At 31.2% G+C, this 24,899-nt stretch overlaps 2 protein-coding genes across 5 annotated transcripts in view; both read right to left on the minus strand.

Annotated features, from left to right (window-relative positions):
- LOC120775024 (kelch-like protein 12) overlaps window positions 1–4,103 on the minus strand; it is a 4,983-nt gene extending 880 nt beyond the window's left edge. Inside the window, exons 1-4 of the mRNA XM_040104980.1 lie at window positions 3,653–4,103; window positions 1,256–1,545; window positions 973–1,192; window positions 731–835 (exon numbers count right to left, since the gene is read on the minus strand). Of these exons, the coding sequence (XP_039960914.1) occupies window positions 731–835; window positions 973–1,192; window positions 1,256–1,545; window positions 3,653–3,787 (750 nt within the window). The 5' untranslated portion in view covers window positions 3,788–4,103. The remainder of the gene's footprint in view (window positions 1–730; window positions 836–972; window positions 1,193–1,255; window positions 1,546–3,652) is intronic.
- Window positions 4,104–7,000: 2,897 nt separating this feature from the next.
- LOC120775120 (kelch-like protein diablo) lies at window positions 7,001–10,688 on the minus strand. 4 transcript variants are annotated; one of them, XM_040105141.1, is made up of 6 exons: window positions 10,626–10,688; window positions 9,346–9,491; window positions 7,777–8,057; window positions 7,494–7,710; window positions 7,328–7,432; window positions 7,001–7,267 (listed from the first exon to the last, which is right to left on the minus strand). In XM_040105141.1, exons 2-6 carry the CDS (start codon window positions 9,481–9,483, stop codon window positions 7,043–7,045), a joined length of 966 nt encoding a protein of 321 aa, XP_039961075.1. In that variant the 5' UTR covers window positions 9,484–9,491; window positions 10,626–10,688; the 3' UTR covers window positions 7,001–7,042. The 4 variants fall into 4 exon arrangements, with proteins under 4 accessions (XP_039961075.1, XP_039961074.1, XP_039961072.1 ...); XM_040105140.1 differs by having other exon boundaries at window positions 10,610–10,688; XM_040105138.1 differs by having other exon boundaries at window positions 10,477–10,688.
- Window positions 10,689–24,899: the final 14,211 nt, after the last annotated feature.

Below are 24,899 nucleotides of genomic sequence, written 5' to 3' on the forward strand. Positions count from 1 at the left end.
TTTTTTAAATAAATTAAATTTTTTTTAATTAACTTAAATTTTTAATTAAATTCAAATTTTTTCCATAATTTTATTTTTTTTTTTTATAAATTTGTTTATCAATATCCAAAATTTTATGTTAAAATTTTAATTTTCTAATTTTTTATTATTATTTTAATATAAGCTTAAATTTTTTTAAAATTAATTTATTTTGTATTCTTTGCATTCTTTGTTGTAAAATTTTAAAATATTTGTGTACTCAAAAATTTTACAAAATCGAAAATTTAAAAACTAAGGCAAAAAATTTACAATTAGTTTTACATTTTTTGGGAAAATTTGGAAAACAATAATTACAAAAATGTTTTGAATTTAATTTTTATTTTTTCTGATTTTCAATCAAATTATAATTTTTTTTAATTAATTTTTTAAATTTTTCTAATTTTAAATTTTTTTATTAACTTTAAATTTTAAAAATTTTTTTCCATAATTTTTATTTTTTTTTTTTATAAATTTGTTTATCAATATCCAAAATTTTATGTTAAAATTTTAATTTTCTAATTTTTTTATTATTATTTTATTATGCTTTAATTTTTTAAAAATTAATTTAGTTTGTATTGTTTGTTGTAAAATTTTAAAATATTTGTGTACTCAAAAATTTTACAAAATCGAAAAAGAAATGAAAATTTTTTTTTAAACCATTGAAAATTCTTTAATGATTTTTCAAAACAAATTTTCTGCTTTGCCAACTCACCTGAGTCCATTTGTTGGTATGCGTGTCATAGCGTTCCACCATATTTGTTGGTGTCGACGCGCAGTCGCCGCCCACAACGAATATGAAACGACCGGCGGAGGCCAACTGTCGGAGAAATTAATAAAAAAACAATATCAATAACAACAACAAAAGTTGATGCAACAAAAAAATTGGATTTTTGCTTAACGAAGGAGTTTTTCAACTCATTCGCAAATTTTTATTCACTCCTTTGAGCTACTCACCCCGGCCACGGCGCGCGCTTGCAACATCGGCGCGCAACGCTCCCAACAGTTGTGTCGCGGATTGTACCGTTCTACCGAGTTGGTGTCGCGTTCATTGCCCTCATTGGAGATCATGCCACCGGCCACATACAAGTAACCGTCATGTTTCAAGGCCGTTGTCCGTGTGCGACCAATAATCAGCTTTGGCGCCTCGGTCAACACGTCCTTTTCTGGATCCCATCTAAAAGTAGGGGTTTACAAACTTTTATAAAAATCGAAATTTTTGCTGAAGTCACAAACTTACGCGTAGACTTTGCGATTATCGTGCGTCTCAGCGCCGATTAAGTAAAGGCGCTCTCGATACTCGGCGGCGCAATAGCAACTCCAATACGGTTGGTCCGCTTTTAACGGTTTCAATGTACGTATGGCGCGTGTTGTTGTGTCATAACAACAAACCCGTACGCCATCCTGCCAGTCATGGAAGAGCAAGTATTGTTTTACAATGGCGGAGCGGTAGAGACCTTTTACGGGTATTTCGTGTATAATAGTCCATTCGTCTATCGCGCTCTGGTATTTCAAGACTCTGATGGATTTCTGTTGAGAGAAAATGGAGGGGTTGTGTAGGAAACTAAAGAAAAGCTGGCTATAATTTCTTTTATCAGTGGAGATCCACATAAGACCTGTATGCAGAGTCGTACTAGGATTCTCCAAGGTGATTACGAATGGAAATCGGTTCTTGAGTTCGGTGTACATATGTGTTGGTTCTGTGTTTCTAGAAGTCTGGTTTTTTTCCGGTCCTAACCACTACCGGGTAACTGTTACTTTTCAAGGAATAATCTGTTGAAGATCATAAGAACTGCTAGGTCACTTAAATCTATATAGAAATTTTACTGCTTTAATGCATTCCAACCTAAATTAAGTCTCTACTCATTATTTCCAAGGAATACCACTGCTGAACGTATAAGACCTGCCAGGTAATGTCAGTGACATTTTAAGAGTTAAATTTTTCGAGCGCTGTCTCAAATTGGGCTTAACCTGAGCTACCGGAAAACCGATTTTTCAAAAGTCCGCTGTCCTTATCTTTATGTCAGAGATCTTGTGGATATTCTGGATAAACTAACTGAGATTCAAGCCGAATTTCATGTCGAAAATCCGGAAAGATCAATTAGTTTACTAATAATGCAACTAATGGTCTTCTGTTAGTTAAAAATTCGTTGACGAGAATTAGCTGGACCACAGAAAAATTTTAGAGGATTAATATGTACAACTTCATTTCACAGATGTCCTGTGAAAACTTGGAATTCCAGCCGATTTTCACGTCCGAGAAGCTCAACTATTGAATGAATAATGCAAGAAATAGACTCCAGTTAGTAAACATTTTAATTAACGCGAGTCAATTGGATCACGAGATGGTGTACTTTTGATTTTGGCGGCAGCTGGTGCTCTGAATTTCAGAGAATTTTTTGAACTTCCTACCAGGTTTTTGGCCACTTCTATCTAAGATTGGATTGGGTATTAAAGTACCTCTGATTTCCGGGAATATTTCTCTATTCAAGCGTTTAGGCTATCAATACTTCTATCGAAATTTCCGGGATAATGCTAAATCACTCTTTTCGTATTTCCAAATTTTTTCATAAATCTCTTGTTGAAGTCGATTCGGGTCAATGGACCCACGGTGAAATTTTGGAGGACAGTCGGAACTTGTAGGGGTTGCTTGTCTATGGGAACTCCTTAGAAAATCATAAATCATAACTTTTGCATTTCTGGATTTCTCTAGAGATCTTTAGTTGAAGTTGATATGAGCGTCCGATGGGTGACGAAAACTGACGACTTAGGGTCTTAATGACATCCAGATATACATTTAATAGAACCCAGTTGTAGAAAACATTTTTCTAGGCGGGATTTTGGAGGACAGTCGGAAAGACTTTCAGGAGTTCCTTGTCTGTGGAAATTTGAGAGAAAACTTTTGTATTTCTGGATTTCTCTTGAGATCTCTAGTTGAAGTCGATATGAGCGTCCAATGGGTGACGAAAACTGACGGCTCAGGTTCTTGATGAATATGCATATAATAGAACCCAGTTGTAGAAATTATTTTTCTAGGCGAGATTTTGGTGGCCAGTCCGAAAGACTTTCGGGGGTTCCTTGTCTATGGAAATTTGCGAGAAAAGTCGATGTGGGTTAGTGGGTCCAAATGAACATAGAAACTGACGGGCAGTTGATTATGAGGTTCTTGACGACATTTTAATATATAGTATAATGGATTCCTGTCTCAGTAAGCAATTTTCTAGGTTTTGAAAAAAAGTCTGTAAGATTTTTAGCGTTTTCGTGCATATCAAAATTGTTGAGAAAATCATTAATTATTCAATTCGTATTTCAGGATTTATGCATAGATCTCTTGTTGAAGTCGAAAGGGGTAAAGAGTCTCAACCTAGACGGAAACTGACAGCTTGTTGATTATCAGGGTCTTATCGACGTCTGCTTAGACCCACAGAGATCTCTTGATTACGCATCAGAGAATAATTTCGATGAAATCAGATTTCATGGTATTCTATGGAGGAGTCCAGAGTTCTCAATTCAAAAGATTTGTCAAAAAAGAGACTAAGCTTTAAACAGAAGCATTTTCAGTTAAACTTTTTGAGCTTTTTATCACTTGCTAACTGTAATATGATTACAGTTAGCGTTAAAAAGGTATCATACGCACCACATTTTCAAATTGCACTGCCAGTAAACAACTATTATTGTCATTGTATGTGTTTGCAATGCTATCGATAGTAGTTACAACAACATCGGCTGTAGTAGTTGTTGTAGCTTTTGTATTAGAGCAAGACGAGCCCATATTATTGATTTTTGTCAGAGTTCTGAGTTGTAAAACAAGAGAGTTTGATGGCTTTCAAATGTCTCCTTTCGCGGTCGGTTAATATGTATATCGTTTTAACAGTTATATATTGCGAAAGAGTTGGAGAGAGTATGAGTGTTTCTAAAAGTCACCGAAACAGGTGATTAATGGAATTTTTTATAATTCTTGGAGAAATTTTTTTTCAATATTTTTTTTGGTTTTTTTTCACTTTGCTTCAGTAGACTTCATCGCCTCTAATGTTGCACAAAATTTGCAAGTTTTTATTTTCGTTGAACAGTTAGTATTTATATATTTTTTTTTGTATTTTTTTGTATGGCTTTTTTTGTTTTTTATTTTTATTTAATTATTTCTATTATTTTTATTATTTGTTTTATTGATTTTTAATATTTTTTAAACTATTTTTGTTTAAATTTTTTAATTTTATTATATATTTTTTAAATTTTTTTAATATTTGTAATATTTTTTAAAATTTTATTTTTTTTTTTTTAAATTAAAACCTTTCTTTTATATTTCTGGTTTTTTTTTAAAAAATTGGTTTTTTATATTGTTTTAATATTTTTTTTATTTTGTTAAATATCATTAAATTAAAATTTTTTTTAATAATTTTTTTTTTTAAATTTTTTTATTTAATTTTTTTTAAATATTTTTTTCTAATTTTTTTAAAATATTTTTTTACTAAAATTTAATTTTTTTTTCAATTTCACACGCACTATGCTCTCTCGCGTCTATTGTTGCACTAAAATTGCAAATGCAGCGAGTGGTATGCATGTCAAGTTCAGTTGAAGATTAGACATACTACTTCAGATAAGAGCTTTCATCGATAAGATAAATATTAATCACTCCATGGACAATATTCATACGTATAGCTGTGACCCTAAGTAGATAATTTTATATATTTGCGACTAAAGGGTGCCGGAATTCGTTAAATATAAACAAGTGTTAGCGGAATTTGTTGATTATGCCAGTTTGAAGGTCGTGGATTCGATAAAAAGTTGTCGTATAACGATTATAGAATCAAAGCATATAGAGACTGAGAAGCCTTTTATCGCTATCCTCCAAAAAATTGCTTCTTTAAGTCAATTCGTTGAATTTTCAAAGGTATTGAGATCGTGGGTTCGATAACAAGCCTATAGATATTGATTATAGTGTCTCAGCAATCAGAGAGAGATAGAGTAGTTTTTCCCATTTCTCTTCAAAAAAAAATTTTCTCCTTTTATTCATTTCTTTCGATTTTCAGGATACAAACTTTTCTTTTGAAGTTTGTGAGTTCGATAAAAAGTCTTTCTATATCGATTATGGACTTTCAGCAGTTAAAGACAGAAGCGTGTTTCATCATCACTATCTCCAAAAATGTGCTCTTTTCTGTCATTCGGTGGTCTTCCGAAAGTATAAAATCTTCCATTTCCCCGCTAGAAATAGAAAAGAGGTAAGAAGAGTAACTGTCAGCCAGATAACTACGGCCATTTGCTTTCAGCACTGAATTTTTCTAAACAGTGAATCCCCCAAATCTTGCCTTTCTGCGAATATACAAGTATTATACAATATCTTTTCATTATCTCATGACCAATTTTTTCAGTTATTATTTGCTTGGAGCACTTGTATATTTCCGGCATTACTATTTTATCAACACTGATAAGTCAAACAAATGTACGTACATTGATGATAATGTGGAAATCCCTATCCATCAATTTATTTCCTTGAATTGTATATAAAGTTCGGTAGAACGTTCAGAACTCCATATGATCGAGTGCCCGACTGACTGTCACTCTGGGTTCGAATTCCCTCTGTTAGTAACGCCAAGCTTTGCGTTCGAGGGCAATATCTCTTGATAATTGTGATCTATCACCGAAACGCTGTTCAGCTTATGCTTTTAGTGGTTGCAAGAAACACTTTTTTGGACCGCATTTCTTATACTCTTCGACACAAATAAGGCACTAGGCCACATTGACAAGATATTTTCGAATTAAATGCTTCAAATTATCATCAGGGAGGAATTTATGTTGTTCGGAGATGTAAAGGGTTCGAAGGGTTATATTCAGCTTAAATCGTTTTTCTACTTAAACATTGGACAGTCGTTAGAATATGCAAGAATGACTTTACAATTAGCGAAAGAAGATAGTGTATGGAGTAACCCAGAGTCCTTGGGAGGATATGAGACGCGGGCACCTGTTTCAGCAATTGTCGAAAAAAAATCTTTAAAAAATTACTTCAGAGGAGCGGACCGCACTGAGAACTTTTGAAAAGGGAAGAAATGCCCCCGATCATCCCCCCCTTTCTAGGTCACTGTACCCATCTTTTAATATTCCAGAAAATTTTGAAATAATTTCGCTTTTTTGATGAAAACCTTCGCTGCAGTTTAGAGCGTTGGTCCTGGTTTAAGACCAGATTTTGACACCTTAATTTGATAATTGGACTTGCTTGGACCCCAGATTTTTTTGCACCATGGAGTTCCCATGTGGCTCATTATAAATACTATACACCTTCCTGATTCAGCATACTGGTTTATTCTATATGCAACTTTTGTATCGAAAGTTTTGGTCATTACCCTGGGTTTGTGGTCTAGGGCCTAAAATACCAAAAGCTGAGAGTTTAAAGGAGCAAGCCCTTAAGTCGTCGTGATATTTTGGACGAAGCTTTAATGATAGAAGGCACTATGAAATATTGGTCCAAGGTCGAAGTTTCTCCTCGAGAGAGATTTTATAGACCCTTTCCGTTAGGGGACCACTATAAAATTTGGTGATTTGCGTAGTTTTAGGATCAAGGGTGTAAAAGTTTAACATGTACGAAAGGAAAAAAACTGGGAGTGAGAGAGGCTTAGTGAAAGTGGAACGGTAAATCACTGTGAGAATCATAGCCTCATAACTACAACAGCGAGGGAAAAAGACAGAAATCTAAACAAGAAAGAGAGAGTGAGAACGGTATTGCACGGGAGAGAGTGAGAAAAATAGCCTCATAACTACTACAGAGAGAGAGAAAAATACAGAAATCTAAACAAGAAAGAGAGAGTGTGAACGGTATTGCACGGGAGAGAGTGAGAAAAATAGCCTCATAACTACCACAGAGAGAGGGAAAACGAGAGAAATCTAAATAAGAAAGTGTGCGCGTAAAAATGAGAATGATAGTGAGAGAGAGTTTTTTTGTTTATAAAAATATTTATTTTTTGTCTCTAAGTCATCATAAAAAGTTGTAATTCTTAAAAAATTCAAAAATGTAGAAATTAAATTTATGGAATGGCTAATTCGATGACTCCAATTGCCTTAGCCATGTCGGCGTTACAATCATATAAGAGTAAGGACCTTGGGAGGGCATACTATTTTTTCGAAGCCACTTGTTCTCCGCTGCATTGAACTCCTCGACAATTTTACAATCCTGATCCAGCTTGGGACCACCACAAGCCAGCAAGGAATTGTTGTAGAACGCGCAGGCGGGATAATGTTTGGGTGCTTGCATGCACAAAAGCTATGAGAGAGGGAGAAATAGATAGAGAGACAAATTTGAGGTGGGAAATACTTGTCTAACCTGTGTCCATTTATTTATCTGTGCGTCATAACGCTCCACCATATTAGTTGGTATCTCCGAACATTCGCCGCCCACAATGTAGAGGAAAGCGCCAGCTGAGACCAGCTTTAAATAAAATTTAGATTGTTAGTAGAACAAATGTCAAAGCTTTCCAAACTACACTTACCCCTGCGGCACACCGCGCTTGCAGCAGATCTGCGCAGCGTTGCCAACGACGTCGTTGCGGATCGTAACGCTCCACCGAGCGTAGCTCAGAGTTGAATAGGTAGTCCTTGCGTCCGCCTGCCACATATAAGTAACCGCGGTGCGCGACGGCTGCGGCATGCTCACGTGCTACATTCAGTTTCGGCGCCTGGCTCCAACTATCCGTTACTGGATCCCAGCTATATTTGTGTAAGCGCAATTTTATGAAAGTCTGGTACTCTATAACATACAATTGCATCGCTTACACATTCACTTTTCGCTTATCCATTATATCCGCGAAGAGGTAAAGTTTGCCCTCAAACTCCGCGGCGAAATAATGCATATAGACTTCATTCTTAATTGGTTCCAGCGTGCGTATGGCACGTGTTGTTATGTCATAGCAACAAATTCGCTTCGCGTTCGTCCAGTCTATGAAAAGCATATACCGTTGCACGATGAACGTACGAAAAATGCCTTCAGCGGGTATTTCATGGCAGATCGGCCATTCGTCTTTTTCGCTCACGTATTTGAAAACCACAATTTTTTCCTGGAAGACCAAGAAACAGAATCAAAGCTTTAACGAACGTTGCATATATTTATTTGAGCTCTTGTAGAGCTCAAGTGGGGTCTTCGAAACGGCAGATCCACCAATTATTGCCTGGTCACTTAAGTTATTCTCAGTCTACATTCAGTATATACAAATTATGTCCTAAAAGCCCATAGTTTTGAGAAGCATGAAGAATATAGATCACCTTGCACCCACCAGCCAAGTAAAAAATATCTTTTTGGTGCTCTGGATCCAGAAATGACCGCCAAATCTCGCATTTTTTTTGTAAAAAAAAATCATCAACACCTGCTTTTTTGAATTTAGATCTTCCTAGTTCTGGAAATCAAGCAGAAAACAACTCTGCGAAGCCTCAAATCTAACAGAGCCACTTAGGGGCAGTCGAGTTTTGTCAGTTCTCATCTATATATATATTTTTTTTAACACCTCTCCAAAAATTAGTTTTGAGTAAGATGCGAAATAAGACTAGTCCGAACCGCCACAAAAGGCCTTCGAGTTCCAGCAGCTGTACTGGATTAATTACTCCGTCCTCGAAAGGTAATCGATAGCTCCAATAAATCCATAAGAATACGACTTTTTACAGATTTTTTTCTAAATAAATGATGATCGCTTGTGACACGCGATTTCACAGATTTTCGAGCCCGATTTTCTGCTGTTAAAGACGTCTTCGATATCTGGGCTCTCAAATTTAAAGATTTTGTGCAAAGATTTAATGAAGACCTCGACTCAATTGGCAAAATTAGCCATCTATGTGGCTTGGATATGTTTATTTACACTTGGAACTCCGTTAAAGCTGGCCTCGAGCCATTCTGCAGGCGGAGCAGGCAAACCTGTATTACAGCGGTCCGTTCCCATGACAGTCGAGTCTAAGTAATCGGAACGGACTCGGATTTTTATCCGGCCAAGGGCTGTCAACTCGGCGCCATGCCACGAAATTACTTCAACAACAACCTATAAATATTTGAAATACCGAAGTGTTGAATCTTGTGGCTCTTGTGGAATATGAGATATGTGTGAAATCTTCGTTTCTGGAATAATTAGCGTAAAATTTAAAACAGAACATGGAGTCGAGGTGATTTCAGATGATTTTTCGCAACATTGATTATAAAAGCTGAAACCCTTTGTCTCGTAGGACATTCTTGATAATGATGATAGCGTTTTGGAGCCTCGATGTTATAAAATTTTATTATATATTTGTATCCTAAGACTGTATACTCGTCCCTATAGGTTCCTGTAACAGTTAACAACAACAAGTACACTGTTTACTTACCCCATTCACAAATTTCACTGCCAGTAAACAGCTATTGTTGTTGTTAGGCGTATCTACAGTGTCGTTACCTGCATCCAGCGAAAGTTTTGGATTTTCATTATCAGTTGCGGTTAGATCTCTGGAGCAAGAGGAGCCCATTGTTTGTGCTGATAATTTATATAATTAAAATATTGAGCAATGGACAGAAGATTTTTGTTTTGCAAACCTTTTAATAATTTTTATTCTTTATTTATACTTTTTTTAATTAATATTTTTTATTTAATTTCTTATTATAATTAATTTTTTAATTTTTTTAATTTTTTTAATTAAATTTTTTTAATTAAAAATTTTTCTTATTTAATTTTTTTATTTCAATTAATTTTTTTAAATAATATTTTTTTAATTTCTGTAATTAAATTTTTAATTAATTATTTTTCTAATTTTAATTAAATTAAATTAAATTTTTAATTAAAATTTTTTCTTATTTAAATTTTGTTAATTAATTAAATTTTTTATTTAATTTTTAATTTTTCAAATGAATTTTTAAATTAATATTTTTTAATTTCTAATTAATTTTTTAATAATTTTTTTTTTAATTTTTAATTAAATTAAATTAAATTTTTGTTAATTAAAAATTTTCTTATTTAAATTTTGTTAATTAATTTTTTTATTTAATTTTTTTTTTCAAATTAATTTTTTTAATCAATATTTTTTTTTTAATTTTTGTAATTAAATTTTTAATTAATCTTTTTTAATTTTCGTTAATTAAATTCTAATTTTTTAACATTTTTTAATTTTTTGCCTTTTCTGTAATTTTTTATGTTTTTATGTTTTTATTTTTTTTTTGTTAATTTTTATTTTATTTTTTATAAATTTTTATCACCGCTTCGTTTTACATTTTTAAATGAAAAATTTTTCGATTCTTTGTATAATTTTTTTTTTAAATTTTTTTATGTTAATTTTGTTCTTATGTTTTTAATTAATTTTTTTTATAATCGTTTAATTTTTAATTTTTTTTTTTATTTTTTAAATATATTTTGATTAACTTTTTTTAATTTTTTTGGCGTATAATATATGTACTAAAATTTAAAAAAATCAATTGCTTATTAATTACTTATCATATTTATGTATATTGTGTAACGGTATTTACACCTTTGTTTGCCTTATTAGTGATTGGTTTTTTATTGTGATTCCGTTAATGCATGTATATATGTATATAAATTTTTTAATTATGTTCACTGCTTATTTATTACTTTTCATATTTATATAGTGTAACGGTATTTACGTTTCTTTGTTTACACCTTTGTTTGCCTTATTGGTAATTTTTTCGTTTATTGCGATGCCGTTAATGCACAATTGCCAATCGTGGCTAATATTGGACTAAACAGTTAATATAATGTGACAGGTGACCGATATGCTTTCATATCTAGGCACTGTAACCATTGTTGAAGATAGATTAGAACTAGGTGTGAACAAAAAAAATTACAAAAAATAAAATTTAAAAGAAGTAAGATTTGAAAGAGTAATATTAAAAAAATTAATATTTCGTAAAATATTAAAATTTTTAAAAATTTCTTGTCTATTATTTTGCGGTAAAAAACCATTTTTTTGAAATGTTACGCCAAAGGAAAATTTTGAATTGAAGAACGTGCCACCCTAATGCTCATACTGTCAACTTCATATCTGATTTTTTATTTTGCAAAGCTATCAAAGGTAATAAACTGAATATTTTCTTAGGAAATGCAATGAAAATTATAAATTTGAAAGGTCATATACCTAGTCACAGCGATAACCGTTAAATTCACAAGTACAGTTATTGATATTTGAGTATTTATGGGCCACAAACAGGCGATTATTGGCGAAACAAACTCGTGGAGATAACCGGTGAACTGCAACGTGTTATCGCTTATAGACTAAGATAGAGGGAAGAAGAGTGGGCAAGTTGAAATCCAAATCGATGACTGGGGGTTTTCTTTACTCGTATTCATTATCTTATCGCAAAAATAAGTGACAAGAAACTCCAAAATTCTTAAGTACTCAATATACTATGTTCTTCAAGTTTGAGTGAAATTTCTTAGTAAACAGTTATTTGTCTCAGTTACTTTACTCTCTTTGTTTGCATACTTTTTCTTCTCACTCATTTCTCCACCACTTTGGGACTCACTCAAATACTTGTAGATACGTAGCGGTTGTTTTCTTCGTCATACTTCGTCGCTAGGTGTCGCTGTAAGTGTCGTAAGACGCTATAGAAGCGTGAAGTCACTGTTAATGCAGTGAATTGAGGGCAGGTGGCGCTAGAAATATTGTTGAGCGATTGTATATAAGGAGTTTGTAAGAAATTGGAATGGACTTATACATTGTGTGTGTGTGTGTGTGAGGGTATTGAGGTATAATAAATAAGTGTGGTTATGAGTTTCTATGGATCTGCAATCGGAAATGGCCCCTTTATATTAATCTTCCTCAATTTTTTTTTTGAATTTATGTTCGTAATAGAGTTTTCCCTAATTAATATTTTGTTTTTCAAACAGTTTCTTTTAAATTCTCGGTTTTTGTAAAAAAAATTTTTTCATTTAAAATTTTAAATTTTTTTAATTTAAAATTTTAAATTTTTTTAATTTAAAATTTTTTTTTTAATTTGTTTTTCTAATTTTTTTCTAACCTCGAAATTTTTTAAATTTAAAAATTTTTTTTTATAATTTTTTTCTAGTCTCGAAATTTGAGTTCTTATTATTTAATGACAAACATTTATTCTGAAAATATTTTGTATACTTTTCACTGAATTTTTCTATTTCGAATCCCAAAAGTAATTATATTGTTATGTGAAAACTATATTTTTTTACATTTTTCTTGCCTTTTTTAAATCAAACAATTTTTATAATATCTAAAATATTTTTTCGAAAGTTTTCAAGAAAATTTAATTCTGCATTCCGAAAATACCGAAATTTCGAATTATTTTTTATACAATGATAGATATGTAACTTCGAAAATCTTTTTGCTTTTTTTAAATTGATTTTTTTTATTTATTTTTTATGTAAAATATTTAAACATTTTTGTAAAATTTTTTTTTCGCTTACTTTTCATTTTGAAAATCTATTTTGCATTCCTAAATTTTTTACATACTACTTTTCACTTAATTTTCAGTTTCAAATTGTAAAAAAAAATTTCAGAAAAGTTTAAAAATATTTAAAACACATTTTTAAGTATCAATCATTTTATTTATTAGTTTGCTTTGCTTTTATTGTTTCTATTTCGAAAATTTTAATTTTAAAACTTTAAATTTTTTATAAAATTTATTTTAACATTCGGAACATTTTTAAATTTCCATTTTCAAATTTCAAAATTTTCTAATTTTCTGAAAATATTTTTTAAAATAAGTGTCATATTTTTGCAACTTTTTTTTATCGAAAATTTTCAAATTTTTTGAAGTTTCTTAAGTCAGAGAAACTTTTCGAAAATATTTTTTAAAATATTAGTCATATTTTTTCAACTTTTCTTATTTTTTGTTAAAATCGAGAATTTTCAAATTTTTTTAAGTTTTTTGAGTCGGAGAAACTTTTTGAAAATATATTTTGAAATATCAATACATTTTTTATATTTTCGTTTACTTAAGTTTTTTGCTTCTGTTAAATTCGAAAATTTTATTAATTTCCGTTTTCAAAATTCAAAATTTTTTTTTAACATTTTTAAAATTTTTAAAACATAAGTCATGTTTTTATTGTATTTGTATTATTTACTTTTTTTTAATAAATACAGTTATTTTTGAATTTTTCCAATTTATTTTTTTCAAATTTAAAGTGTTTTTAACTTTTTGAAAATATCAGTAATTTTTTTTCATATCTGCGCTTACTTAAGTTTTCGTTGTTAAATTCCAAAATTTTGGAATTTTTTCAATATAATTTTTCAAATTTAAAATTGTTTACCTTATTGAATTTATTTTTTGAAGTTTCAGTAATTTCTTTATATCGCTTACGCAAGTTTGTGTTTGTTATTTTCGAAAATTTTCGATTTTTTTCAAATTTAAATATTTTTTAAGTTTTTGAAAATATTTTTTGAAGTATCAGCCAGTATATACATATATGTACATTATCATTGAATTTACATATTTTTGTTAAATTCGATTTTTTTTTATTATTTTTAAAAAAATATTTTCGAAAATGGTGTTTTAAATGTATAAAAACTGTAATTAATTTTATTTTTGCTCATTTAGTTTGTCTCCGACTTTTTCAATTACAAACTTGCTTTTTTTTAATTTTTTCTTCATTCCCAAATTTTTTAATGTTATGAATAAATTTCAAAAAAATATATTAATGACATTTTTAATACAACAGTTTTATTATATCTTATTTATTTTAAAAATAGTTATATTTCGAAATTATTTTTCAAAATGATTTTTAAATTATTTTTGTAAATTATTTTTAAATTAATTTTTTTTCCAGATCTTATTTACATATTATATTTGGGAATATGCATTTTTGAACAATGGTAAGTCATAGTTTCTTTATTATTGTTTTTTCTTAATTTTGAAGTTTTTAATTTTTTTATTGAAAAAGTTATTGGCATATTTTTGTTTAAAAGGTTTTTTTTTAAATATTTTTCCACGTCTAAAAATTTTCTAATATTTTCTATATTTGCTTACCATTAAAATTTACTTATTTTATAAATAAGCTTTTTCAAACTTTTTTTAGTATTTTTATTTAAAAAAATTTTTTAATGCCTTTTTTTTCAAAAAAATTTTTTTTGTAATGTCGTTTTAAAAATATTTTTTCACGTCTCAAAATTTTCTAATATTTTCTATATTTGCTTACCATTAAAATTTATTTATTTTTTAAATAAGCTTTTTCAAACTTTTTTTTAAATATTTTTATTTTTTACATTTTTTTTAATGTCTTATTTTTCAAATTTGTTTTTTAAATTCGTTTTAAGAATATTTTTTCACGTCTCAAAATTTTACAAATTTGCTTAGTTTTTTAAATTTTTTATTTCAAATATAAATTTTTTCAAACTTTTTCCAAATATTTTATTTTTCAAACTTTTTTTTAAAGTATATTTGTTTTGAAAATTTTTTCAAAATATTTTTTTATATTATTTGAAATATTTTTTTAATATTATTTGTTTATTGTTTCAATTTATATTTGCTTCTCATTTTTAATATTTTTTTTTTAAATTTATAAATATTATTTTTTTAAAATATTTTTAATTTTCAAATATTTTTAAAATACTTTTTATTTTTTGAATTCTCCCAAATTTTTCTATATTTGCTTCTCAACATTTTTAAAGTTTTTGCAAATTTGTTTTACGCTTTTAATTTTTTTCCAAATCTCAAAATTTTTCTATAGTTTTGAAAACGCATCGGTTTAAAATAGGAATAATTAACTGTTCGTTATTTAAATTTTTTTGTTAATATTTTAATGTCAGAAGGATTTTTTTTTTAAATTTTGAGAAATGTACAAATATTAAAATTATTTTCAAATTTAGTTTTGAATTTTGAAATTTTTTTATTTAAAATTAAATTAGTTTTCTAATTTTCTTTTGGATGGAGATAATTCGTTTATAATTTTTTTTGGTTAATTTTGCTTATATTTTTAAGTTTAAACGCTAAATAACCGTTAACCCAGAAAAACCCGTATTTTCCCCGCTTCTGCATGATATCTTCAGCTTTCTTTATTGGAAAACTTTCATTAGAAATTTCATCAGCTTGTGCTGTACTTCCCTCTTTGCCGCTCTAATACGAGGAGACTGTCACTTTCGTCCTTACAACAAAAACAGTTGCGAATAGACTTTGTAATTGCATAAACGCTAAGCTCACAGGCATAATGTGTGCATAAGCGCCGCATTAACGCCACATATCCACATAAATATACACACACACAAGTACACACATGCATAAGTGCGTTTTGAGGTGAGAGCTTACTTGAAATTATGCGCTAAGAGTGTCGGCACGCTTTGATGAGCCGCCGACGCCGCAAAACGCCTTGAGTGGGCGCACTCGACTATTTACCGTTAACTGTGTGGATACATGTATGCATGTTTGTTCGTAGGTAGGTGTGCCTAAGCTTCGCTTGAACACTGCAGTGCTTCGGAGCTTCGGTGTTAATCTCCGTGGTAGCACTTGTGGAACTCGCTTTTTCTCTATTTCTACGCTCACCCTGGCGCTCGAGTGCCACTTCATTCACACCAAAAAAAAGAGGAGTCTTCAAAAGGAAGCCGCCGCCGCATCTAACATCTACAATAACAACAATTATGCATGCTGCAACATGTTGTCTTGAAAGTCAAGGAAGTCGGCTTAGCCTTTTTGTGGCTCATACACACATACACATGTGTATATATTTGCATTTCTCTATGAACTTTACAACTCACCACTCACTCCCACTCTCACTCTCGGCAGTCTCTTCAGTGGTCGAGTGTCCTTATTTATTTAATATAACCACAACAACGCTGAAATGTGCAACAAACAGTTAAACAACACAATTAAGCGACACTTAAGACACAGCCATAAAAGACACACAGCACACACACATGCACACACCTACACACAAATTCACACATGTGTATATACTCAAATCCTCACACATACTCTCTCATATCTGGCTCTCAGTGCATAAGTGCATTAGAAAGGCCACTCAAAATCTTCTTAAGACATTTTAGAAACGCTTTGAAGTTTGCCGGTCAGATTTATAACTGTAATGAGGGTCACCTTGAGCAGCGCTTTGTGCTTTAGTGAAAAGGTTAGATTAGCTGAAGTGAAATTACAAGTGGTTTAGAGCAGCGAGAGAGAGAATTAACTTTCTTGAATTAAAGTGGGTTTTAAACGGCAGGAATATAAAAGTAAAAAAGTTTCAAATAAGCAAATAAAAAAACAAAATGAAGTAAAAAATAAAGAAACCTGAATTGAAGCCTTCAAAGTTGCATCTATTTAACATAAAAGCCTACAAAAAGATATTTTGCATAATTTTTAGCTATCAGTTTGTATGACAGCTATATGCTATAGTGACCCGATTTGAAAAAAATATTCGGAGATGGTAGCGTTATCTTGGAAAATAATTCATGCCAAATTTCGTGAAAATATCTTGTCAAATGTGAAAGCTTTCCATACAAGAACTTTATGCCAATAGCTCAGTTTGTATGACAGCTTTAGGCTATAGTGGTTCGATCTGCACAATTTGTTCAGAGATTGTAGGGATGATTTAGATAATAATAAACCCCAAATTTCATGAAGATATCTTGTTGTATGTAGAAGCTTTCCATACAACAACTTGATTTTTAGCGGTCAGTTTGTATGACAGCTATATGTTATATTTATCCGATCTGCACAATTTCTTCAGAAGTTGGTCCATTGTCTTAGGAAATATTCCATACCAATTTTCTTGAGGATATCTCGTCAAATGTAAAAGATTTCCATACAATCACTTTATTCCGATCGCTCAGTTTGTATGACAGCTATATGCTATAGTGGACCGATATCGGTCGTTCCGACAAATGAGCAGCTTCTTGCTGAAAAAAGAACGCGTGCGAAATTTCAGAACGATATCCCAAAAACTGAGGGATTAGTTGGTATATATACAGACGGGCGGACAGCTAAGTAACTTTTTCAGGCCGCCGAGGTTTCATCTAATAGACAAAACATTTTACGCAATGAGAAATCCCTACTTTGACCATCTTTGATACTTGAGCTTTAGACTTTCTGAGTAAACACCGGCTTATACTTGCCACGAGAAAAAATTTTCTCAATTTATTAAAGTTTGATAGAGTTGATCCATAGCTTAGAGCTTAAAAGTTCACTCCAATAAAGACTACAAAACTTGGGAACTTGATTTCTCAAAAGCCAAGTATTGTGAATCTGATTGTGAGAAGTTGAACTATAATACTAAAAACCCCAAATGATTAGAAAATATTTACGTCGTTCGGTGCGACTCCAGTTTGGATTCTTATAAGTCTTAGACATTTGAAACAGTAGGGATAATCACTTATGAGTAGTATTCTGACGGTTTTTTTTTTGGTTCTATAAGTTAGGATAGATTGAAAGCTCGATTCAAATTGGGATCTCACTTGAACAGATGGACCTTTCAACCTAATAAGGATATCACTTAGAACACCGGTCCGTTGTGGGATCTATAAACTTCTAACTACTGGATCATAAGAACCTCACAGATCGACAAAGCGCTTTGAGCCTGTCCATGTGGATTACACCTTTTGAATATCTGAAAACGTCTTCGTTTTCAATGAGTCGGATTTGGCTGTCCAATCGCCTTCTTATGTCGCCAAGTAACTTAATTGCAAACTGTCACATGTCAAGTTTTATTCGTAGTAGCTTAAGTCCTAGCATGTAGTTAAAGTTTTGTTAGTAATCCCGCTTGTTAAGCTGTAACTTTTCTCCATAAGAGCCCTTTTGAGAAATTTAAGATCGGGAAATTCTACTGAGATGGATTCCATTTTTATCATCTTCGGATTTCTTTGTTAAGCTGGCGCTTTAATATATAGGAAGCCTTATGTTATATAACCGCTGACATTTAAGGATTCAGTCACTGAATCTCCTCACAAATCCGACCTCATACGAGTCTTCCTTAGTGTTGAAGTGAATCGAAGTTTATTTATGCGAGTTTGCTCTTGTTTAGACATTGAATTTAGTTAATTTTCACTTTAGGAAAATGGATCTCTTTATAATTCAATTGGTACCACGGTTTCAGTCTTTTTGGCTCAGATATTTGTACTCAAGCTCAACTTGCCTGAAGTTGCCGGGGTCCGCCATAATACACAGTTCAACCAGCTTCTTTCGGTCGAAAGAGTTCATTAGTACCAGAAAGATAACTTGGAGGCTGCTTGTGTTGATTAGTTTATTAATCTGCGAAGTCCTCAGTTAGTATTCCTTTATCTTTCTTCCGAAAGAATTAAAAACTTTTATAGCTTTTGCGACTTTCTCTTTTACTGTAAGAGAGTCGAGGTTTCTAATATCTATAGTGGCCTTTTCTTTAAGATCGGCCACAGTTGCATATTCCTGAAGGGTGGTCTTGCGTGCCATGCAAAAGCTGGCTTTTGTAGTATGTCTCTTCTCCAGATCCAATAGTCCCTTCTCCACATCCAATAGTAGCGTCTCGGCTCTTATTTTGCGGATCCCTTTAACAACTGCTTCTAATATTCATAAGGACCTCTGCGTAGCTATAGCCTTCTGTTGGCTTAATGATCACGGCCTTTGATTGTCGCTTGGATCTGTTATATGCTCTATGGCTTGCAGCTGTATTCTTCCCTCGTTGTCTTTCTTTTTTTTAAGTGCTTCCACCACTTTTCCTCCTTCTGCGTGGGATTTCTTCGTCCGTTTTAACGAGACGGAGATGAGAACAGCATTAGCCTGCCAGCCATTTCGGTGAGTTGTCACTCTTAGCTATTGAGGTTACAGAATGTTGCTCTCAGCAGCACTTTGTAAAAACTGATCTATTCGGGGTTTCCATTATATCATAATCAGCATCTTACTAGTCTCGATTCTGATAAACCTTTGAACAAGGGTTTCGTCGACGTGCACGTTAGGTGCTGGTCGTTGTGTGATCTCACGTCGGTTTGTTGCCTCCCTCTCGTGGTTAGGTGCTCCCAGGGTACAACCTTGATGGGTGTTGTGGACGCTTATTTAGAGGCGGTCTCTGTTCGTCTTTCCACCGGAGGTTCATAGGACGCGTGAGGTATTTTGAGACAAGCCGACTCCTCCTGCAGTTTTTGGTGCGGGACTGCTTATTGCTAATCACAGCTAATCTACTTAGCATAGGCCGTCCGCTATTCGTCAAATGTGACCCCGGTAATGACCTGAGCTCAGCAATACCTGTAGCCTGAACTCATCCTTTTCTAGGCTAGGTCAGGCTTTAGAAATATTTGTCTAACTGGTATAAGAAAATAAAAGGTTTTACAGTTCTTTAGTCCACCAGACTGTAAGAGGCTCTAAGATGTTCATATGAAATCGGTTCGGAACTAGTTCATAGTTAGTCCACATAACCGAAGTGGAAAATATTCGGAACTGTTTTTATATATCTAAGGGTTTCAACAGTGTTGAGCTTTAAGCCTTTTTTATTTCGATTTACGATAAATTCATCTTTACCCTAAGCGGACCTCGCTGTCGTCGTTGTATGTTTTAAGAAACCAAAAAGGACCTGAGTGACCTAAGGGTATTTATTGTTGAAGAACGCCTTTTGGGGACAGAAAAAATTTGCAGCAGTTACAGGCTATCACTAAAAACAACAACAACTGCGCATATTATGCATAACAACAACATTGCTGTACAGCCCTAAAGCAGCCAGCGCAGCCTCCACGCTTCGCACTGGACACACGGTCGTGTAAAATAGTGAAGTAAGCCAACCAATATTGGTCACTAGCGACACACACACACACAAGCATGAGCATAACAGTTATTTTGTACGCACACATATGCATAGATATCTAGAATAGTGTGTTTACTAGCGTAGTTAGACAGATCTGCGCACACAACGGTATATAAAAACACATTTATAACGGTCAAAGTAGCTTGTACCGTTAACTGTATGATAACTGCGCTTTAGCTGTTTGCGTGCCAAGCGATTTTGTGGTGGGCCTGTAGCTGCCAAACCAAGCGGCAGGCATAGCTAACTGCATACTACCATAAATACATATAGATACAGATATACATACATATATATATCTGTAAATATGTATACATATGTACCGTTATGCACGGCAGTGGACAAAGTAGCGCCCACATTCGTAGCCCGAGAGCTATTGTTTTGCCCAGTCCACCACATACGGCCTGCTCACGCGCATTTCTCGTTGCACCCTCTCATCCGCCGCATCTCTCTCCCATTCTCCTCTCTTTACAACATGTCCTGCCATTTCATAAATATGTTTGTTTGCGTGTGTCCTTGCCGCATGTCCAATGGTTATAGCCAAAAGTTATGGATACAGTTTTTGGCCAATTTAATTTTCTCGCCTGCAACGAAAGCTCTACTCCGTGTACACTCTAGATATACATATGTACATACAAACACCCACACACGCAGAGTGTTCCGCACATACAGGGGCTTCTCGGTCGGTCATTTGCTATTCCTGCTGGCTGCTGGCGATTCGTACAACCATTTACAAGCCACTGAAAATTAACCAAAGCTATGTGGTTGTTCAGTGATGGCTAAAGGCCGTCGCTTGGACGGGCCAGCCAAGAGCGCGAGACCCATTAGGACAGAAGAATAGTAGTTGACTTACATAAAATTTAATTATTCGAAAGCTCAAACCAATATTACAGAAACTTTAAAGTACGAAGGCTAGTTCAGTTCAAATACAGGTCTCTAAATGTGCTTCAAAGTTTTCATATTTTTATTGACACGGCTTTCGCTGTTAATCTGTCTGCTACCGACATATTGCTTTGGTATAACCGTTTAATTAAATTACGAATTATTTTAGTTGCGATTAATCGTTGATCTAAGTTATCAAGAGGTTACCAATTTACTGACTTCTTCACTCTCTTATATAAAAGTCATTAAATTTACTGATATACAGTCGCCTATCGGTGGGTTTTAAAGATAAATTGATATTTCAACTATTTTAGTTATGATTAATCGATTATTTAAGCGATTAACAGTCGATCCATTTGTTGACATACTAACTTCCTTAAATAAAACCTGCTAATTTCACCGACATGTAATCTATAAATTGCATTTTAAATTATTTTAGTTATGATTAAGATGACTTAACTAAATTTTTGCGTCAATAAATCATTTTGAATAAATTTGTGTGACTTATAAAAAATATAATATAAAGAAATGATAAAAATCATACTAAACGTAAACAATTTAATCAATGACTTATAATACAAAAATCCCTATGTTCTTTTATCGAACACTGTAACAGATTAATTCAATTTTGAACTGTTTTAGTCAAGATTAATCGATGACTTAAGTTATCAACAGTCTATCTATTTACTGACTTGCTGACTTTATAAAATTAAATTTTCTAAGTTTATTGACATGCAGTCTTCTACATATAGAATTCTTTACTATAAACGTTTAATTAAGTTCATAACTATGCTAGTTACGATGAAGCAATGACTTAAGTCAATAGCCGATTCAAATTTGAAAAATCAAGTGATTTAGTTTACTTATTGGTATATCTCTGTTCTTCTATCAATTCACTGTAACAGATTAATTGAATTCTCAGCTATTTTAGTCGAGATTAATCGATGACTTAAGTTATCAACAATCTATATATTTAATGACTTTCTTAAATTAAATGCAATAAGTTTACTGATACGCCATCTTCTACCGATGTAATTCTTTACTATAACGCTTTAATTAAAACTAACTATCTTAACTATTCTAGTTAGGTATAATCGATGACTTAAGTTAATAGTCGATGTAAATTTAATAAATTAAGTGACTTGGTTTACGTAATTTGGAATTTAAATTTTTTTCAATTTTTTTTAATTTACTTAAATTTTTACTAAACCATTTGTTATTTTAATTAAGTTTTCTTTCTTAACTTTTTTGCTGACTATTTTTTTTAATTCAGTTAATTATAGCAGTAGCATAATCCTTAATTATTTTCAACGAATGTTACATACATTTTTGGTTTTCCTTAATTATTTTTGCTGAAATATTTTTAATTTTTAAAGTTTTTCTTGTACACAATTCTTTAATTAATTAATTTTCTATTTTAATTTTTTTAATTAATTAATTTTTTCTGCAATTAATTAAAACATTCTATTTAATTGTTTTTAATTATTTTATTGTTATTAGAGTAAATAATTTTATTAATTTTATTTAATTTGTTTATCAAATTTTCTAAATTTTTGTAAAAGCGTTTTTGGAAAAAGTTCTTAATTAAATAACTTTATTGTGTTAGCTTCATAAATAAAGAAAAATAATTCTGATTGGCTTCCATAATTGTGCTTTTAAATTTTTTGAGATTGTATAACAAATTTAATTTCCTTTTAATAAATAAATGATTAAATAATTTTTTTGGAATTTACTTCATAATTACTATTGTTAATTAATTTTGTGCTATTAATTAATTTTTTTGAATAAATCTTTTTTAATTAATTAAGTTTTTCGAACAAATGTTTTAAATTAATTAATTTTTTGTGTTAATTTAATTTAAATTTTTTTTCTAAAATTAATTAAAACATTCTATTTAATTGTTTTGAAAGACTAATCTGGATTTTTGATCGTTATAAGAGTAAATTATTTTGTTAATTATTTTTTTAAATGTTTTTTAATTTTGTTTTTTGGAAAAAAATGAAAAATTTAGTGTTTTTTTGAAAAAATAATTTATTGAATATTTTTTTTTTATTTTAGCTTATTAATTAAAGAAAAATAATTCTAACTGGCTTCCTTAATAGATTTATTAAAGTTTATTTTGGTTTTTAATTTTTTTGAAATTGAATTACTTCAGAGAGTTTCTTTTTAATAAAGAAGTAATTAAATTAATTTCTTAATTGGCATTAATTAATTGTGTATTGTTGATTAATTGTTTTTCGAATACATTTTTTTAATTAAGAAAATTCAGCAAAAAATTGGAAAATAAAAAAATTTGGGAAATGAAATGAAAAAATAAATTAAAATTAGAATTTAAAAATATTTTTTAAATTAATATATTTTTTTATATAAAATATTTTTTTTTAATCTTAATTTATTTCCTTGAGAAAGTTTTTTTTCAGAACGTATTAAATTATTTAAAATTTGTTTCAAAATATTCAGATTTATTAAAAAATTTCAAACTTATTTTTTTCTTAATTAATTAATTAATTTTTAAATTTATTACCTTGATAAAGAATTTTTTCGAAGGTATTAAATTTTTTAAAATTATTTTTAATTAAAATTTATATTTATATATAAATTAAAAAAATAACAAATTAATTAAGAAAAAATAAGAAATTTTTAATAAATAAATTTTAAAAAATTCAGATTTACTAAAAATTTCAAATTAATTAAATTTTTTCATAATTAATTTATGAGTTTTTTGTAATTAATTAATATTATTTTTTTAAATTAAAAACAAAAATTAAAAATTTTCTAATTTTTTTTTTATAATTTTATTATTTTTTTCAAATGTGTAATAATGTTTCAGATTTAATAAAAATATGTTTTAGCCTAAATATTCGCAACCCATTTCAAGCGCTACTGGGTCTCTTACTCTCACGCATACACACACACTGTCGCATACAAAGGCAGCCAACTGGAGCAAACAGTTTACCTACGCACATGTTCCTAACTGTTTTTACTAAAGTGCGCTACATAACCAACCATATGTATTTATATCTACAATTTTATGTATCCACGGAGTGGCGTGTGTGTGTGTGTGTGTGCGAATTAACATCCACAGGCTACACACAATGTTTGTGGACAAAATTTTGGCTCCATTAGCTGCATGGCTCGGTGTAACTCGAGTATGATCGAGTAATTTGTATGCATGCCTGCGTCATAGACTCGCAGCGGACGCAAATGCATGTGTATGTGTATGTGAGTGGGTGTGTGCGCGTGTTTGTTCATATAAATCAGGTTGTAACGCACGCCTCATGCCACAATAAACCTTGGACAGCATACACTGGCGCAAATCTGTACACATATGCTTGTACCGTAATTTACCGTTACATTTTTATACCCTGTATAGGGTATATTAAGTATGGCAGGAATTTTGTAACAAAAGGAGCAATCAAAATTAAGTTTGTGTACGGGAAACTTTTTCATTTGACGAGATATCCGCACGAAAATTGGTATGCTTTATTATTCAAGGCAGCGATACAACCGTTGAACAAATCGTTCTGATTAGACGTCTATGGCTTATAGCTGCCATACAAGCTGAACGTTCAAAATCAAGTTCTTGTATGGAAAACTTTTCTGTTTGAGGAGCTATCTGCACGAAATTTGGCACGGATTATTACCCAATAAAACGCTATAATCTCCGAACGAATTATTCAGTTCGGACAATATAGCATATAGCTGCCATATAAACGAACCTTTCAAAATGAAGTTCTTATATGAGAAACTTTTATATTTCATGAGATATCTGCAAGAAACTTGGCATGGATTATTGTCAATGGCGACGCTATAACTTCCGTAGAAATTGTTTAGATCGGTTCACTATAGCATATAGCTGCCATATAAACTAACCTACCAAAATGAAGTTCTTGTATGAAAAACTTCTATATTTCAGGAGATATCTTCACAAAATTTGGCACGAATTATTGTTCAAGAGAACGCTGTAATCTCCGCCCAAATCATTCAGATCGGTTCACTATAGCATATAGCTGCCATACAAACTGAACGTTCAAAATCAACTGCTTGTATGAAAACATTTGTATTTGTGAAGGATATTTTATATTCTACCATTTTTTCTTGTTTGATTTACTGTTGTTGTTGTGTTGCTTTTTGTTGTTTTGCTGTTTGTTGTTGCTGCTGCTGTGTTGGAGTTATTATTACACGCCGGTATTGTTGGCTTTTACTCAATCATGCTTGTTGTTGTTGTTGTTGTTGCACTGCTTGCTGCTTGTTTTTGGCATCATTATTGTTATTGTTGTAATGTTAAATCTTTGCTCCTTCGCACTGGACAGTTTTCCAGTCCATTAAATGCGGACT

This window comes from Bactrocera tryoni, chromosome 4, assembly GCF_016617805.1.
Source record: "Bactrocera tryoni isolate S06 chromosome 4, CSIRO_BtryS06_freeze2, whole genome shotgun sequence".
NCBI classification, from domain to species: domain Eukaryota; kingdom Metazoa; phylum Arthropoda; class Insecta; order Diptera; family Tephritidae; genus Bactrocera; species Bactrocera tryoni.